Source organism: Telmatherina bonti (genome assembly GCF_933228915.1).
Source record: "Telmatherina bonti genome assembly, chromosome: 23".
Lineage (NCBI taxonomy): Eukaryota > Metazoa > Chordata > Actinopteri > Atheriniformes > Telmatherinidae > Telmatherina > Telmatherina bonti.
The window spans coordinates 17,256,668-17,275,909 of record NC_136632.1 but is presented as its reverse complement, the minus strand read 5'-3'; the positions used below and the strand labels follow the sequence as shown (position 1 = coordinate 17,275,909).

Here is a 19,242-nt window from a genome sequence, read left to right as displayed (position 1 = left end):
GTCTAGGTGAGGTAGGTCATTGTTTCCGAACCTATTTTCCATGTGGACCCTTTCATGAACCTACTAAAAAGCCTTGGGTCCCTGCCCCACCCTTTACTGAATCCATGCTTGGTTTTATGTATTTATTTCCAATGTTTTCACCATAAATACTGTATCCTGGCTAAGACATGTTCTTTCATGAAGCTAAAGTTATATCTTTCATCTATAAAAACAGGGACAAATGATTAAACACAGTGGATCTGAATGGTCAAAGCCTTGGGTTCCCTGTTCCTTTGGTGGGTCTCAAACGCCTAAAAAGGCATACCCAAATTAAATTAGATGCTGTTCTTGAACCCTTTGGAGTAGATTCAAAAGCATGGTTTCTTTACAAAGACAACACTCTAAAGTTTTACCCTGAGCTTTCAAATTTATCGTAACTGTAACCAGCATAAAGTATAAAGCATAAAGTTTCTTTTCCCCTAGCTTGAATTTTTCTTCTATTTTGTCAACATGCTGCATATGGAGAGATGGAGATATGGACTGTAAAATCAAATTTAGCTGTAGCATGAAGCCTTGTATTACCAGTTAAAATTTGGTGACAATAGACGCCAGAATTACTATTTTATGAGTGCTTTACTGTAAGTATGTTTAGGCGCTCTCCAAAGTGGCCATTTGGATAAATCCTACTTCAAATAGCAATAAGTCCAGAACACTTCAACAATCAGTCATCAATGAGACCTCTAATGAAAGGTGGTATCAAGAGGAGTCTTGCTGTATATTCATGTTATTTCCAACATGACTGAAATTCACCAGGTGATGCAAAAATACACTAAAAGCTTATTTTTTCTATTGTGCATTATGATAAGAGTCAGGACAAGTTTTATGGTCATAAATTTTATAAACATGAACAATAAAATACAATGTTATGTCACGTAAACAAAAAGGAAGAATAAAATACAACATAACACAAAACAATTGACATATTTACTGTGACGTACAGCGACACAGAATATAAAAGATGAGTAGAAAGAGGTGGGAATACCAAATAAGTGTATACTTCTTCCCACTCCTTTTTAAAAAACTCCTTTTCTTTCCTGAATTTATTTAAGTATTGAATTGATGAGGAATTAGTATTATTGTTATTATTGATAGTATTAATATTATTTTCTTAGTATGTATATGTATGTATGAGTGTGTGTATGTACATATAATTTTTCTTTTCTAATCTTCTTTCATTCATTTGTTCATTCAAAAATAAATATTTAAACTTAACAAAACTAAAACTAAGCTATTTACAGTACTTGGTATTTGTGTTTTGAACTTTTGTCTGATAAAGAGGGTTTGTAAAGAAAAAAAAAACAGGTTAAAAAGCTGGAGAGCAGAATATGTAGCTGTTATGATTAGCAGCAGTCCTGGTGGTCTGAAGAGCAGGAATGTAGGCTGAGGTGTTATATCTGCCTCATCAACACCATGCCAGCTTTCCAAACCTGGAGTTGATGACTCTCCCCTGCTACTGCTGCGTCTTCCCCTCACTGTTGTCCGTCTGGCTCTTCCTCTTCCTCTGGAAGAAGCTGGTCTTTCTTCATCTGAAGAAGAGCTGATGTCGTCCGCTCTGCTTGCTCCCCCTGGTGAGTTTTCACTCCGAAGACAAACTAATAAAGATAAACATGAAGAAGTTAGGTTTTTATCCCACAAAAGTACTGCGACTGTAATCAGTGTATGTTACACACACGCATCCCTGCGCGCATGCGGCCCACACTCACAGATAAATCAGCAGTAGCTTCTGTTCTTTCTTTCTATGATTTTGTATTTATGTACAAATTTTCACAACTGGAGTCAAATATAAGTGCTGAACCGTTACGTCTCTTTGAACATTTGTCTTTTTGCTTTCACGCACACGTGGACTGAACGAAACCCACATAAACCGGGGGTCTTACTTTTTGAACCAGGACCCCAACTTTTCAAACCAGGTCCCACGTCTTTAGCAGACCAAACAGAACCAACAAATGCGCCAAACAGTGAGGACCTAAACAAAGGAAACAAAGCGGACCCCCATCCCGACGCACAAAGTAAACAAACACCCCCTTCCCTCAACCTTGTAAACAAAAACAGGCTAACTTATTTGTCCTTTTTCAAAACTATTTTCTATCTGAACAGCTATTTTCTATCTAAGACACCATAGCTGCATATAGAATTCTGTGCTTATTTGGCATGCTCTTATCCTTCAGGAACCTCATCTTCTTCTGCAGTCAGACTCTTCCTCTGTAAAACAAAACAAAAAAAAATCACTGTCCCTCCGTGTAAACGACTCCACCACCTCTTCGCGGGTGTTTCTCTGTGGGTTTTTTTTTTTTTGCGTTAAAAGCGCGCAAAAAAGGCATCCTCTGCTTTTGCGCACGGATGCACACAAGTACGCCAGTTGTTGGAAATGTTTACGCACGGACTTTCTAAAGCCAGCTTACATCTCACACACATCGGTGCTGGCATCAGAGCTGATAGGCCAGGTTTGGAAGGGGAAAAGTATGTGATTGTCAGACCACTTGGGTGGTTATTATTGGCTAAGGAAGGACCATGGATCAATACAGTTGGTCAAAAATGGTATCATTCAAAAGCGCCGGTGCGTCATGCTTAGTTGTGTGGAAATAGGAAATGTATAAGATATTGTACAAGTGTAATATCAAGGAAAAAACAATAAAACGACCCGGTTTTCTCAAATAAAAGTGAGAAAAGTAAATTATCCCAGAGGAAACTTGTCATGTTGTACAAATGTTTTTGCTGTTACTTTTTCTTAAGAAAATTATAATAATTACACCACTGTTATAACATCTTGTTCTAGAGGATGGGGGATGCTGGCAGTAATGATATCCTCCTCTAGTGTTCTGTTCTGTAGTATACCTGAAGAAGCCTCTGACTGAACATGCTGTTTCTTCACTGTGTTGTATAGAGGATATGAAGAATTGTCCATTATGCTCAGAAGCGTGTGCAGCATTGTTCTCTGAAAAATCAGCTCCAGCAGCTCCAGGGTTATCTTCCAGCACAGAAGCATCCCTTTTCATCCGTTTGTTCCGTCTCTTAAAGTGACTCTGATGCTGATGCATGTGGCTGCAAAGCTAATGCCCTTTCTACTTCTAAAAGACATCTTGGTGCAGACGTTGACTGATCTGCAAAAGTAGTCTGCATTGCACTTTTTTTTTGTAGATGTTTCTCTGTGTTGCATTTCCAGTCCAGCCTGTTGTCAAGCTAAACTCCAAGGTTATTCATGTATTCCTCCTCCACCTCTTCTGCTATTTAAATAGTGCTTGGCTTTTTTTTGTTTCTCCGAAAGTCAACAATAATCTCTTTTGTTTGTTTTCAAGATGATTGTTTCTACAGCATTTTACAAACTGACTCACCAGATCACTCTTACTCCCCACAGCTGCAGAGTCATCATTGTATTTCAACATATGACAGGACTCAGAGTTGTATTGGATGTCTGAGGTGTACAGTGTGAAGAGAAGTGGTGGAACAGAGTCAGAGAAGTAGTCTGATGTAATTTCATTCAGATGGTTGATACTTCTTCAGTACTGAAAGGCACTCCTGGAATATAATAGCATTATAAATATTCACACCAAACTTAGCACAAGTGAAAATTTAAGTTAGATTTGTCTGCAAATATGTTGTGCTTAACAGCACAAAACAGGCAAAAAAGCTTCATCTGAGGCATGAGCCCTCAAGCTTTAAAGTTTATTGTAACAACAGATGGTAGAATTGGGAGGGGGGGGGGGGGTGTTAAAAAAAAAAAAAAAGAAAAGAAAATCCCGACCAACTTGTTTATGATCTTCAGGGAGAGAGGGGGTGGGAAGACAGGAAGCAATGAAGTTGGTGAGAAATATGCCGCACATAAATAAGAAAATGCACATATGTGACACTCAGGGAAGATATAAGACTGTGGAAAATGCTTCAACCATCTCTATTTCCTTATATTCTGCCTGGAAAATGGGGAATATGGGCAGGTGCCTTTATTCCTCACAAGAGCCTTAAGTTTTTGCATTTTTTTGTAGTCTACAGGCATAGTTCTTCAGACTTTTTGAAGGACATCAGATCACCTCTTGATGTTGCTTCAATGAAAAGATATCACCGGGGAATTTAGCACATTTGGTGCATCACTATCCATATGCTTAGCTGTATTGCTTGTTCCACAGAAGCATGATCATTCCAAGTTACACTTTATTTTAAAGGTGACTTATCAGGCTTTCCGATTATTTATTATCAAAAGGGAGAAACGCTCAAACACAGATTTCTTCACTTGAGTTTGTGTTTACACATTTATCTTTATTTCAAGTACAGGAAATAATTTACTCATTGACGCCTTATAAGTTTTAAGATTTGTAAATATTGGAAATAATGGATGGAAAATATTTGTAAACAAGCAAAACAAATTAAAACCCTGTCGTGAATTATCGTCATGCTCAGGCCCTCGTTTTATTTAAGTGTGTGATGAGGAATAATTCTGAAAAGCACTGCAAGCTAATAGTTAATTTTTTTTCACAAGTGTCAGCTAAAATTATTCAAGTTATGAGGTTAAAAATAAACTCCGCTCACATCATAGACATTAATAAAGAGTATTTACGCTTAATTAATGTCTATGGGGGCTGCACTGTGGCCTCACAGCAAGAAGGTCACTGGTTCGATCCTTGGCTGGTTTGGTCAGTGGCCTTTCTGTGTGGAGTTTGCATGTTCTCCCCGTGTATGCGTGGGTTCTCTCCGGGTACTCCGGCTTCCTCCCACCTTCCAAAGACATGCATGATAGGTTAATTGGTTACTCTAAATTGCCCCTAGGAGTGAGTGTGAGCGTGAGTGTGGTTGTTCGTCTCTCTCTGTGTGTGTGGCCCTGCAATCGACTGGCGAGCTGTCCAGGGTGTACCCTGCCTGTCGCCCAAAGCCAGCTGGGATAGGCTCCAGCTTCCCCGCGACCCTGAATTGGAATAAGCGGTTCGGAAAATGAATGAATGAATGAATGAATAATGTCTATGGCTCACATCACCGAAGTCTGAAGTCATGTAACACGGTGTCGCCCCCAAGCGGACAATACAGTTATTGCAGAAGCATACCGGATAAATCAAGTTAAGTTTCGGTTTCCAATAATCAGAAATGATAGCAAACATTTCCTCCTCCTTTAAACAGCTCGTGCTAGCAGCTGCTGTTTCAGGTGGAGGAGCACGCAGAAACAGCATGGAGTCCACAATATTCGAGTTTATCTGCGCCAACCAAGGAGCAGTTGAAGCTGATGACTTGAAGTACAATCTTTTCCCCGGTGACTCCACGAATCAGGCCATTTGTAACCAAAGGAAGTTTGCCTTGTGTTCCGTAAATGGACAGCAGAAAGTTGTGGCTAGGACAAATCTGAAGTTGTGCCGAATCAAAGACTGTTTGGGGACATGCAGAGCGCTACACCTGTGTAAAAATTTCCTCTTCAGTGGATCCTGTCAGAGGTAAACATGTTTTTGTGGTGGTTGGGCCCAGAGTTATAGTGCTGAGGTAGTTTTGAGAGGGTTATTTAATTTTCGAAATAACAATTGTTTTTATATATATCTTTATATCAAATTATTCATTAATAAGGGAATCTGTCACATTTAAATCTGGCGTCAAAGTTAAATTTGACAGTAGGTTCTGACTTCGGTGCGTTCAAGTACTGCTGGGAAAACCCAGCTGAACCGAATCGAACAGTTTCAGAGAAGCTAACAAGAAAAAAGATGACCCTCCACATGTTTAATGAAGAATTTGAAGAAGTGCTACCTATTCAGTTACATTTAGAGTTAAAGTAAAGTGGATGTTAGTAATTCGAAGCTATTGAAAACTTGTCCGGTTGCTTGTCTTCAGGTCAGAAAATTAGCTAACAAGGAAGTCTACCATGCTCAGAATGCCACGGTTAGCACAAGATGGCCGAGCTGGCATTAGGGGCGTTAGGTTGAACCTATCCAAGAGCCAGAGAAACACCCTATTCTGTATGCCCTCTGGAAACATTAACATATTATAATTACTTTCTTTGTTAGAATCTTATTTAGACTATATATATACATATATATATGTATATAGATATAGATTGATATAGATAAATAGATATAAATGTGTGTGTGTGTGTGTGTGTGTGTGTGTGTGTGTGCGCGCGCGCGCGCGCGTGTTTGTGTGTGTATAGAAAGAGAGAGATAATAGCTGTTGAACCTTAACAGGAAAAACCAGACAACCTTTAACATCTTCAAGAAAAACAAAGCTGACAATCAAGTGGAGCACCTGCAGAAAGACATTTTTAAGGAAGTTAGGATTCTCATTCTGCTGTAATGTCACCACCAGTACGTGATAGGTGTGTGTGGTGTCATGTGCAATTTTATAGCATTTGTTTGCTGCACTATTTGATCAACTATGACCTAAAATGCAAATGTGGAATTTTTTAAATTTAACAAAGGACACTTGGTTTATGCTAGTTTATTTTATTTGTAAAATATTTGCAATAAAGTCTAAGTGTAAAACATCTAAATTAAGGTGAATTTTTATGAGTTATCATTCTTGAATAATTTATACAAAGCCTTATGGAAGTTTTCTTTTATTATTTCCACAGGAATATTAGTTTCAGGTAAAAACAATCTTTTAATATTACCTGCGTTAAACCAAGAAATTGCAGCTGTGATCTATGTATGCTTGGCTTTCTGTTACGAAAGCTTAAATTGCTGCTGCTTTTCATCAGAATCAACATGGACTTTGCTCTTGTGATGGAAAAACGCCTCGTCACAAGTCAGACTTTTATTTTTGGTGGGAATAAAATGGAATTAAAACGCCTTAAAACCTTTTAAGATGAAAACAGTTACAGAAAACAAAACATGAACACAGCAGGAGAAATACATCATACAATTTTAAAATATTAACTAATTGCTTATGTTTTATAACCTGGTTATCCCAAATACCTGTGATCCATTTCTAACCGCACCCTAACTTTATGACAGAGCTATATGGTACTCACTTCTATGTAATATCTGCTTTTCAAATTGTACTTTCAAACAGTGAAACTAAGTGACTTTGCATATGCCAAAAAATGCTTTCACATTTATCAAAAGTGTGTCCGTTCTAAGTATAATTTACAAACCATGTTTTGAGAAGCCATGTTTGATCACTGTCACGACTAAGCTACGGTTTGTGCGCTTTATGATAACAGAAGAGTCTGCAGCTTCTCCCATGACTTGCACTCTGATCACAATCAACTGCTGCTGAGGGAGCATGAGCTGGAGAATCTGGGCAGGATGGAGCTTTGCACGCTGCTGGTGCAGAACGACTTCACACTCCTGCCTTCTGTAAGTCTGATCACAAACCCTACATCATCCAATAATGTGCTATTTCTCCTTTTGCATCACCTTTTAGATCACTTAAATTTACTCTCACATCTTTTTTTTTTCAGATATGCTACGACTACAACAACGGTGACGGGGAGTTTGGCCGGTGTCAGAGTGGTGCGGCTTGCGAGAGACTCCATATCTGTGAGGAATACCTGAGCCATGACTGCAGCTGCTGGAAAAACCATGATTTTCATGCTTTCCAGATATTAAAAATCCTCCATGGTAAAGGTGTTCCTGTCACCCTCATTCCCTCGTTGAGGTCTGTTTACGCAAATAAAAGAGCGCTGAAGCCCTTTGGCAATGGGCGTGGTAGAGGCCGAAGAGGCAACCACTCCGGTGCTGCTAGCAATGCCGATGCAAACGGTGAATTTCATCTGAATTTGCAACAGAAGCAGTGGTACAGAGGGAGAGGAAGAGGGCGAGGTGGAAACGGCAGGGGCAACAGAGGAAGAGGAGGAAACCTGGGCAGTTGTACTCAGCAGCCACAAGACCACTCCCTCACCGACCTCTTGTCTGACATTGACGGCTTAGACTTGTACACCAGCAATGGATTGAGTCAGGACGAGCGCCAGCACCATTACTCTTCCAGCAGCGACGTGTCTGTCTGTGCCAGCGATGTTGCGAGCAACGACGGGGATCAAGGCAAGCGGCGGAGACGAAATCGGAGTCGGACTCCAGCAGCTGTAAAAGGGAGAGGCGGCAACAATCAGCAGTTTAAACGAACGGGATCAGTCGGTGAGATCGCTGCTGCTGTTAGAGGTAAATTTTCTTATAAAAAGAAGAAGCAGCAGCTGGTGGCTTGTGTAAAAAAAAAACAAACATGCTTCATGCTGTACTTTCTTTTTTTCTAGATAAAACGGAGATTTGCATGTTTTTCATTAAAGGATACTGTAGAAACGAGGGTGAGCAGTTGTTACTGTCATTAAAAAGGATTTTGTCGCCGTCAGATGTCATGAGCTGAATTTGACTTTTAACTGATGTGTTTTTCAGAGCGATGCACTAAAGCTCATGATAAGATGCCGTACAGATGGGAGGTCCAGGAAGGCGATTGGTGGACCAACTTGCCGAGTAATGAGACGATTGAGAGAGACTACTGTGATCCCAAAAACGCATACAGGTACTTCACTAACTTCCCGTTGTTTGGTGGAACTATCATGGCATAACCTCATGAATAAAGTATGCAAACAGCTTCTCATATCATTGTGTTTAGTAGCAGCAACCCTCCGGTGCATTTTGACACAATGACCTGCGGAGAGAATAAAGTACGGCGGCTCGCAACTGTAAACTCTCTGGTGAAGCCGGACTTCATCCTCACTACTGAATGGCTTTGGTACTGGCAGGATGAGTTTGGGAAGTGGAACCTGTACTCTTCAAATGTGAGTAACTACAGTTTTTTTTTATACTTATATATCCTGTGATGTATTACTGCTGTGTGTGAACATACCCTGATGGTACATCTCTGAAATGACAACTTCTCATGCCATGGGCTCAAAAGCCTGTTACGACGCATTCACATCAGCCTTTTTAAGTCAAATCCTGGTCCGTTTGCTCAGAAAGTCCACTTTGTGTGTGTGGGGTATAGTGCATATGCAAATGAATTCTGATTCGGATCAAAATAGCGAACTCAGGTCTCTGTCTGCTTCAAGCGAACCAAATGCAGGAAGTGTAAAACAAAGTGCATTGTGGGTTTAGTGCATGGCACAATGGGTAAACACAACTAAAACACACACGAATGTGGAATTATAGACGGCTCTGGACAGGAGAAATGACTTACATGGAAGAACTTTGGGTCAAAGTTAAAGAAAAAAAGCCAGATACAGATGGCAGAATCCTGAAGTTATAAGCTTTTATTTTGGCATTCATGGTCAGGGGAAGGGTTGGGTTGTGTGCGTGTGTGTTTAACGTGCGTGTGTGTTTTTGAGTGTGAAACTGTTTTTATTTTTATGTTATTAAAGGGGTGCTATGATGGTATTTGGAGTTTTCTGAGCTTTCTACAGTGTTACAGTGTTGAATCCTCATCAGACATGTGAACGGCACCGTTTTTTATCACCTAAATGCATGTTTGAGTTTGAGTTTGAGTTCCAGCACGCTCTCCGTTCGGTTTCCATGGCGACGAAAAACGCATCGTTTTAGAGAGTTTTTTCTACTTGGAAATCCTTGTGACGTCATGGGGGATAAGGTTCGGTGATTGGTTACCTTCTATTGCGGCTAAATGTCCAACGCCATTATCTACTTAGCCGCTGCAGGCTAAACACGGGAGATATTGATGACGCGCAAAGATGTATGTTCTCCTTATTGCGTTTGTTTATTTTTATAATTACTTTAAATAAATTACAATGTACAAACAATATGCAGAGCAAAAACATCTAACTGTGTTTAGCCTGCAGCGGCTAAGTAGATAATGGCGTTGGACATTTAGCCGCAATAATTAGTCAACAAAAAGTTCACTCCCGAGCTCACCCCACTTCTGCATTCTCACAGCCAAAACAATGCGCTCAGGTGAGTACAACTATTTGTAATGTGTGCGTTCACACCCAAAGTGACACCCTCCACCCAAGTGCCAATCAAGCCTGCACACATCAGCATATTCGCAGACATTCATGATTTATACTATGGCTCCTACACCTTCTACTGGTTAACAAGGGCATGTACAAATACATCAGGCGGGTGGAAAACGTGGGATAAAGTTATTTCCAACGATGGCTGGTGAGTTTACCAAAGAGAGACATCCTGCTGCATTCGTTGCTGTGGGTTGCTGTTTTCCACTTTGTTTTTAGGGTCTGATTCAGGTTCCAACATGTAGGACTGTATGCTATGTGTTAACATTGTATTTTGTTTTTTTTATTGAGTTCATATTAGCCTAATCGTTCGGTTTATGAGATGTTACAATGACGGCGAAAGCAGTTGCGGTGCGCGCTCCCGATGTAGTGCAGTGGCGGGAGGCGGGGCTTAATGCAGAAGAGTCTCAATCCACTCGTTTTGCCCACAGGCTGATCTGACAGCCTCGATCAATCCCAGCCCTTCTGGTCTCAGAAATAAAACTAAATTAGCCTGAAATGCACAAAATAGTTCCACTTTAAGCACTTGGATATGCTTTTCTATGAAAAGTGCTATACTAATAAAGTTTTGATCAACCAGAGACCACTGTGATCTGATGCAGATCCATATTTTTTTGCCTGTGGTGGAGAGTGAAACACAAACTTTTAAAAAGTCCAGTTTGTTTAAGAAGTGGAGCCTCCAATCAGACGAAGTCTAGCGGCACATTCAATATGAATCCCCCCTTAAACAGACATGGTAGTCCCACCATTTCCACTTTGCTGGTATTATACATATTTGCTTAGTTCTTCTAGGCCGGAAGGCAACTCTGGCCTTCGAGGGCAGCAGACTTATTAGCAGACTTGTACAGATCTTGACATAAAACTCTGCACCAGTCTGAACATGTCTTTGGTTGATGAACTCTTGAAAACTTGCAGGCCTGCGGTCGTCGAGGACCAGAGTTGCATTTGGACGCAACAACCACAGTTTGAGCTCTTGGTTTGCAGCGACACATGCTCACAAACAGCGAAGTGAAAGAAAAAAGGCTGCGGCAGCTGAGAGTTTCACTGAGAATATTCATGCTGACAGGATGCCTCAGTGAGGAAAGCCAGTAGAGCTGATCTGGGCTAAAAATGGCTGCTGTACCACAGTTTCACTGAAATTTCCGAGGCTTGCCACGAGCCTACATACTGCTGTAACCACCATGGTATTTAAATAGTGTTATTAATAAGAAGGAAAGGAGGTTTTTGGATCACCTCATCCCTATCTACAACTCCCACCAACTGTCTAGCTAACTTTATTAAACTGACAGCGACCGAAGTTTAAGAAATGCTGGAATATCTGTATCTTTTTCATGCCGTATTCTTGCCTCAGCCACTTAGTATACAGCGCACAGATTAAAAAAATCCAAATCTTTAAGACAGTGAAGCTGCCATCCAGCCTGTACACAGCCTGAGCCCTGGCATCTCCGAGATGTTCAGTCGGAGGCAAAGGACTTGAATCTGTCACACTATTGAAATAGTTTCATTTGAGAATTAAGTTTTTTTAATGCCACTGAGACTGAGATGAGGAATAGAAAAGATGCAAGAATAGAGGAATAGAAAAGATTCAATCTAATCTTGCACCAATCATCCCCACCCTCCAGATTCATCTATATGTATAAATCCTGCATCAGGCAGTTAGAAGTTAAGTATTACCTTTATTTTGTCCACCTATTAACGCGGAAACCGGTGTTGTGTAGCAGAGCGGTGGGCACAAACCAGTGGACATCGACAGCACAAAGCTGGAGCAGAAGTTCCTGGACGATGACAAAGATGTGGTGGAGTTCAACGCTGGATCACAGACGTATTCGCTTAGCTTCCAGGGTAAGTTGCCTTCCTTTAAAGCCATGCTAAGTAAAGCAGTACTGTTTATTTATTCCAGACAACATGCTTTTCCTCTCAGACATGATCCAAACCAACAAGCACTACGGTACTAAAAGGGTCGTGTGTCGACGTCCTCGCTTTGTCTCGGCTGCAGAGGTTAGAGAAAAGAGAGTGAGGTAAGGAATCAAAGATATACAAAGTTATAATATGCAGCATACAATATACAAAGATACAAATATTTTGCATGCAAATGTAATACCTTCTCATTTCTAATAATAATAATTGAAAATGTTTGAAAACTTGTTTTACAAAGGAAAAACAGTCTTCGTGTCAGTTATAGCTGGAAAATGTTATTAAATATTGTTTACTGGATTGACCTGAAATGCAGGGGTTTTGAAGAAGTTGTTTTTTTCTTTTGTTTTTCTTATAAAACAAAAAAAATTTCTCTAAAGTAATTAATTCAATTCAACTTTATTTGTATAGCCCCACTTCACAACAATGTTGTCACAGGGCACTTTGCATACACGAATCAACATCCACATCATTTTGAGCCAATTCATACATATCCTATTATAGAAACCAACTGATTGCATCGAGTCATGACTTCGATCCAATCCCCCATCCTGAGCATGCACACGGCGACAGTGGGAAGGAAAAACTCCCTTGAACAGGGAGAAAACCTCCGGCAGAACCCGGGTCAGGGAGGGCAGCCATCTGCCTTTAGTGGTTGGGGTGGAGACGACAGGAAAGACAGAACAACGTGTACAACTGCACTTAATCAGGAAGACCTGCGGAAAAAAGGAGAAATAAGTTAGAGACGGCAATATTGGCATATATTTATGCATTAATACATAATTAAGTTAACAATAAGTTGATTTTTGATTTTATTTCGAATGTTTTAATTTGATTGCTTTTATTTTTGATTGCTTTTCGATGAATGTAATTCTTTTAAAATTGTCATTGTGGATGTTATTTATTCTGTTTTTTTGGTTGTTTTTTTTTTTAACACCCCACAATGTGGCACTTTGGTCAACATTGTTATTTTTAAAGTGCGTTACAAATAAAGTTGTATAGTATTGTATGATTAAAACTAATCCCAAACCTTTTTTGTCTGCAGAAAGCCTCAGATACAATCTACTCCTCTGCCAGACAACTGGGACAAGACACAGATTCCCCAAACAGGATTCTCGGTATTATAAGCGCACGGCATCTAAAATCCCATTCCCAATTCTTTCTCTTAGCTCTAACCCTTTTTGTTGCTTTCCGATATTAAATGTTGGGCCCCTTTCTTTTGGGGATATGAGAAAAGTGGTCACTTAGTGTTTTAAATGTCTTTTTCAGTGTATTTAAACCCCCTACTTATCATTACACCCAGTTGTGTAGTCCACAGTATACATGGGCGTATGAAATATACCCACTCACCTCTCTTTTAGTCAGCATTGACTATACCCACTTCTGAACCCCCTGTGATGCTTTTACAATTACAAACATCCCTACACATGTACCTACATTTTACCTAACTGCACCACTATACTGGTACAGTTCGCCATCAGCTGCGTTAACGTTATCCTGAACATAGACATAATGAAGATGTATGTATGTATGTCTATGAGCCTGTCTCCTAGTTATTTGACATCTCTTCTTCCCTGAAACCAAAGAGGAGAAAATTTACTGATGGAGTTTTGGGGTAAACTGAACTAGAGTAGCATTACATGTCACTTTTTCTGAAACAGTGTCTTTCTGGACAACTTTTTTTTTTGTTTTTTGAAAAAAGAAAAATGGCAAAAATTTGAGTGTATACCCACTTCTTGAAGGACCGTTACACCACTGACGACATCCATACGACACACAGAACATCACAAGGACTCCACGTGAAACAGTTCACCCACGCAGTTAGCCACTCGGGTGTTTCCAAATATCTGCTCATGAACACACCTAACAAGGGACCACAGTCTGCAGAAGAACACAAGACAACTCACCATTCTCGCCATTACACTGCTGGACTGAATTTCTTTCATTATGGGACTTTGTTCACGCTTCAAGGCAACGGCTATAAATTCTTGTCATGTTTGTGTAATTAGTATTGCTAATAATAGATAGGAACCTGCTATATACTGCTATTGTGACCTCAAACCCAAGAAACTGTGAAATGCAGACACTCCCTTACTTTATTTGCATTTATATGAGGATTTGAGCATTTATTTAAATTGTATTTTTCTGTTTTATTTATTTCTGTCCATTATGGGATGTTTTTAATCAGGAATTTGTGTGTCTTAGTTCCAGAGGTGGCAATTCCTGGTCCAGAAAGTAAAAGTCCTGCCATGTTTTTTGGATCTACCTTCTCATTTAGAACAGGTTTTTTCACAAACAGGCTCGTTTACCTGGCAAATAAACTCTGCTCATTAAATTCAGCTCGTTTGGTGACTTGTCTGAAAACAGCTGCCGGAAAGGACTTTTACTTCCTAGACCAGGAATTTCCACCTCTGCTTTGTTCCCTTGATAATAAATACAGCGTTACACCTTCATATTACTACAATTGAGAATTCTGTTTCAGCAGCAATAAAGCATGGTATCATACAAAATGTGTTGGGATTGGTTCTGTATTCATCATGTTGTGACCAGGCAACTTGTGAGGACTGTACGTTTAGAAAACGGTGCTGAAGAGGCATTATATTCATCACTAAGGTCACAAGTCTCTCCTTAAACTGACATCTGTGTTGTACTTCACATCCCAGATGGCACGGGGAGCCAAAGCGTGGCTTAAAAGGCTGAACTGAAAGAAATGATGACAAAAACCATTATTTGCTGATTCATATTAAACAATGGAGGTTTTGTGAACAAAAACTGCACTGAACTTTGCACAGAGGCAGCGACACCACACATAAGCTAACTGATGTGTTTATTTTAGCCTGAAGTTGTGAAAATGTTGCTTTTTCTGACAGGGTCTGACTTTAATAGTGTAGCTTCTAAAATGTGATGTAGAGAAGTGTGTTCAGGATGCATATAAGTAGATTATGATCCAATCACACCTCTGTTTATTGCCTTGAAAGAATATGTTCATATTTCTGTTTCCTCTTAAGTGGTTGTTACTGAAAGCATTTCATGTTTCTGTGTTTTCCAGAAAGTCTCCGTTACACGGACTTCAAATGAATTCAAGGCAATTAAAGCTCTCTTCTGTACAACCATGAGGGGATTTGACATTATACGTCTTGAGAGGATTCAGAACAAAGCCCTCTGGGAAGTCTTTCAGTGGTATGTATGCGATTTAGGTTTGCAAACCAAACACAGGAAAAGCTCTAATGTGTCTAGATAACATATTAAAGGCTTATGAAAATGAATTAAGGTTTTTTTCTGTTACAAGAAGCTCATTTTCAGAGACAAGGACATTTAAATGAGTTGCACAGAACTCTGTGCCTCAGCTGGTGGCAGCTGGGAGCAGTAGTTACTCAAAGTGTGTGTGACATTCTGGTTACAAAGAATAAAATAAAGCAGGTTTTAAAGAAATGAATGACTAAAATGAATCAGAGCTGAGGGATGAGATGTTTGGTGGCAATTTTGAGATCCATGTTTATAATCTTGAGCTCATGAGTCAGAATTCATAGAAAAAAATGCCAAATGGGAAGATGAGATGAGATGCTGGGTCAAATCTGGACTTGCATCTGAATTCTAATCAGACCAAAGATGAGCCTTTTTAAATGAGATCCTTGGTTAAAACTTTGAGATGAGACAGAATTCTAAGATGTAAATTTTTATATCTTTTCTTACTGACTTAACAAAAAAAAAGTTGAAAATCACTGACATGTAAGTTTAAAGATATGCGTCTCTTTATTACAGGCAGAAAAATCTGATGAAGAATAACAATGGAGGGTGCGATGTGACAGAAAAGCAACTTTTTCATGGCACAAACTCCAAATACGTGGACGCCATCTGCCTTAACAACTTTGACTGGAGGATCTGTGGGGTTAACGGCACTGCTTTTGGGAAAGGTGAGCTGATGAAATGTTTATGATTAGTCAATAGCCTATCAGGTAGATAAAGTTGTAACTGAACTGAATTAAGCACTTGGAAGTCAATCTGAGCTTATTCCAATATAAAAAATAAACAAAAAAGGATCATGAGATATTTATTCCTATTTGAGGAACTTGTATTATCATTTTGCATCCTTTTAAATGGGAAATAATAATCATCAACCAACTCAGTTATATTTTTAAATGAATAAGCGACTCCTTAAAAAAAATTTAAAATAGTTTAATTTTTTTTTAAAAAACACAACAACAACAATGTGCTATTTAGTATCCATTTTACTGAATTGTCAAGATAATTCAACTTCTCCACGACCTCCAAATGTAAAATGTTCCAGATATTTCTGTAATTCATTTAATTTATCTATAATAGTACCACCACCAGCATTGTGCACTTTTAAGTGGCTTCATTTTTCTTTCCTGGAGATTGTTGCTTAGTAGCAATGTTTGTCCAAATTAAAGTGTTTTATTATTTTTTTTTTTTATTTTTATTTTTTTATTTATTTATTTATTTATTTTAAATAATTACCTCTTTCTGTTTCCAACACTAGGTAGTTACTTTGCCCGGGATGCCAAATACTCCCACAATTACACAGATGACTCTGATGTCAAAACAATGTTCATCTCACGGGTGCTGGTTGGAAGCTACACTAAAGGGTCCTCTGAGTACCGCCGGCCTCCTTCCAAGGATGGAGGAGACATAAACTTCTTCGACAGCTGCGTGAATGATGTCATAGACCCTTCCATATTTGTTATTTTTGAGAAGCACCAGATCTATCCTGAATACCTTCTACAGTACAAAACCACTCACCCGCTTGTTAACATAGTCAGCGGTGCGTCAGCATCAGTACAAACACAGGCAACACCAAAACCGGCTCCGCCAGTGTATGCAAGCAGTACAACCCCAGTCCAGGCCAGCGTGTCACCTTACCAACACAGCTATTCTTTGCACAAACCAAGCACATCATCCTATCTGTCCACCACAGCGTCGTATCAACCAGGTATATCATACCTATCCAGCCCATCGTCACATCAACCAAGTACATCAAGTTACCAACCGAGCACATCGTCGTACCAACGCAGCACATCTCCTACCCTGCACCGAACCAGCTCCGTAAACCAAACCCCCCAATCCTACAAGACACTCTCAGGGAAACCACAGAAGAAGCAATCTGATTCCTGCATCATATCTTAGTGACAAAGCTGGAAAAAATCTTTGCTGATGTTAATATCCGAAAGATCTCAATCATTTACGAATATCACAACAAATAGTCATGTCCTGATTTAAAGCAGATTGGTATAAAAACAAGTAACTGCTGTAGACCAATGATAATAGACCCTTCATCTGGTGTGATTAAACCATCTGTGGTTCAGTTTGAAAGCATTAGAAAATAGCAGATATTCGAGTCACTTTGGTAAACCCACCTAAACCGTTAACCTATTTAAGATGTCTTCTCAGTTTTTATTTTCTAAACTTCCCAGTAGAAGTTCATGTTATTACACTTTACTTACTTTCTTCATGAACGGATGAAAAGAAAATTCATTATAAAACTGTAATTGTTGCTAAAAGCGTTAACGGACTCTGGGAATCTTCGTTTTATGTATCATGTATTTTTGATAAATCATCACCCTACACACACACACACACACACACACACACACACACACACACAAACAGCCCAGGTCTCCTGAATGTAGCTGATTTGATGTACAGTGTGAACACAAAGGGGAACATGGAGAGCTGAACGTTGCTCCCTATTGTCCCCTCAGAGTCCACGACGTCCGCATGCGTAACGTGTGTGACAGGGCGCAACAAAATATCGACTCTTTCTAAGCGCCATTCTGCTTGGAAACGGTTCGTAACACATCGGGTAACCACGACAGTGGGTGTGTCAGCTCAGGAAACAAGTAATGAATAACTGCTTTTGGGCGAGATGCACCTAGCTGATCACGGCTTACCGTTTTCCATGACATCTATAATGTCATGATGTCATTGGGGGAGAAGTACTAAAAATGTACTTACGGAATTAAAAAAGAAAAAAAAAAAAAGAAAGCAACAGCACCAACAAACGTGTATGACACCAGCTGCTGCGTCGAGAAAACCCTGAGCTCAACAATCAGGTCTCGAACAGACGATTACGCGCTGCTTCGCGTCACCAGTTTGTACTTTCTGCTCTTTTTAGTTACATTTCTGACTTTACAACACATTAAAGAGGCGCAACAGACGCAGCAAAAGCTTTTAATGAACTATGGAGGAGAAAACAACTCGTTTTGTTCCCCTCTCAATCAAAACTATTTCATAACCCAGTAAACATAAACAATCTTTCTTAGATGTCCGCGAGATTATTTTCTTTGCACAATATTTCAGATGTTGCACGACTATCCAAATCACTACAAATCACTTTTTTTGTGCGTTTACCCTCAGAGCGAGGGTCATATTGATTGCTTAACTGTTTCATTTTTAAGTAAATGCTCTTTGGCTTTTTTCCTTTTCGTTTTTCACCTTTTGCTCGGTCTTCCGATGCTGATTATCTCTGTCTTTTAAGTACGTCTCAGAAGTGAAACGGAAAAAGCCAGCAGCAGTGAAGTCAAGCTTCCTTGTGAAATGAAGAGAAGATTTTAAGAAATGATCAATGCCGGTTCTTCCTCTGATATAAGACGTTAGACTCGCAGAATGATCCCTGTCTACTTGCCAAACACCTGCTGTGCTTTTATTCTGTGATAATGGATATAATGGGCACTGTGTTTAGCTTTACTACACATGTTTAAAATCTCAAACTGGCTTCATTCAGAGCATTTAAGCTGAATAGCTGAACGTTAAGATGCTTTGCTGACTCTGGAGCCGATCTCACTTCTGTGGATTTAACCTCCTTTTAGTTTGTTTCCTTATTTGTTGCCAATTTTGACCAAGTTTGTTTATTAAATCCATGTTGCTGCAACAGAAATATGTTCAGGATTTCAGCAAGTGTGTTGGCATTGTATGGACAGTTTTCTGTGCACGATCACTTCTTGATTTTAACGCTAAGTTCTACTCAAGTTGGACCACAAATGTCCAGAAGATCTGTCATGTAGGTAGATAATAGGTAGGTGATTCATGTGTTTTTTAAAGCCTCAATAAATGCACAAATGCCTTAAGGAGAAAACCATCCACAGTCAGGGATGAGCCGAACCTCTGAAGGTACATGGCTCATTGTGTCATTTATTGTTCTTTTTTTTTGTTTTTTTCTGATTTGATACAAACTTGTCAAAATTTGCTGCCAATTGTGTTTTTAATGTATCCTATCTTGTGTGTTCAAAATAAAGTTTCATTATTTGAGCTTGGGTTTGATTGATTACGACAAATCTAAAGGCTTCTGTGGCAAAACTGGTGCATCAACAAAGAACTGATTATCCTCAGATTCCCTGGGTCTGGGCATGACCGCGTAGACCACCTCAGACTGCCAGCAAGCATTAATAATGCATGTCTTGGAAAGAGGA

General features: G+C 39.6%; 1 protein-coding gene across 2 annotated transcripts; it reads left to right on the top strand.

The window, feature by feature from the left end:
* Positions 1 to 5,082: 5,082 nt before the first annotated feature.
* On the top strand, positions 5,083 to 19,039 carry LOC306773539 (protein mono-ADP-ribosyltransferase PARP12). Of its 2 annotated transcripts, none has more exons than XM_079263392.1 (12): positions 5,083 to 5,450; positions 7,166 to 7,301; positions 7,406 to 8,102; positions 8,195 to 8,245; positions 8,334 to 8,460; positions 8,554 to 8,719; positions 11,623 to 11,743; positions 11,823 to 11,919; positions 12,861 to 12,933; positions 14,865 to 14,995; positions 15,578 to 15,729; positions 16,317 to 19,039. In XM_079263392.1, exons 1-12 carry the CDS (start codon positions 5,110 to 5,112, stop codon positions 16,958 to 16,960), a joined length of 2,736 nt encoding a protein of 911 aa, XP_079119518.1. In that variant the 5' UTR covers positions 5,083 to 5,109; the 3' UTR covers positions 16,961 to 19,039. The 2 variants fall into 2 exon arrangements, with proteins under 2 accessions (XP_079119518.1, XP_079119517.1); XM_079263391.1 differs by having other exon boundaries at positions 11,620 to 11,743.
* The last annotated feature ends 203 nt before the right edge of the window (positions 19,040 to 19,242 follow it).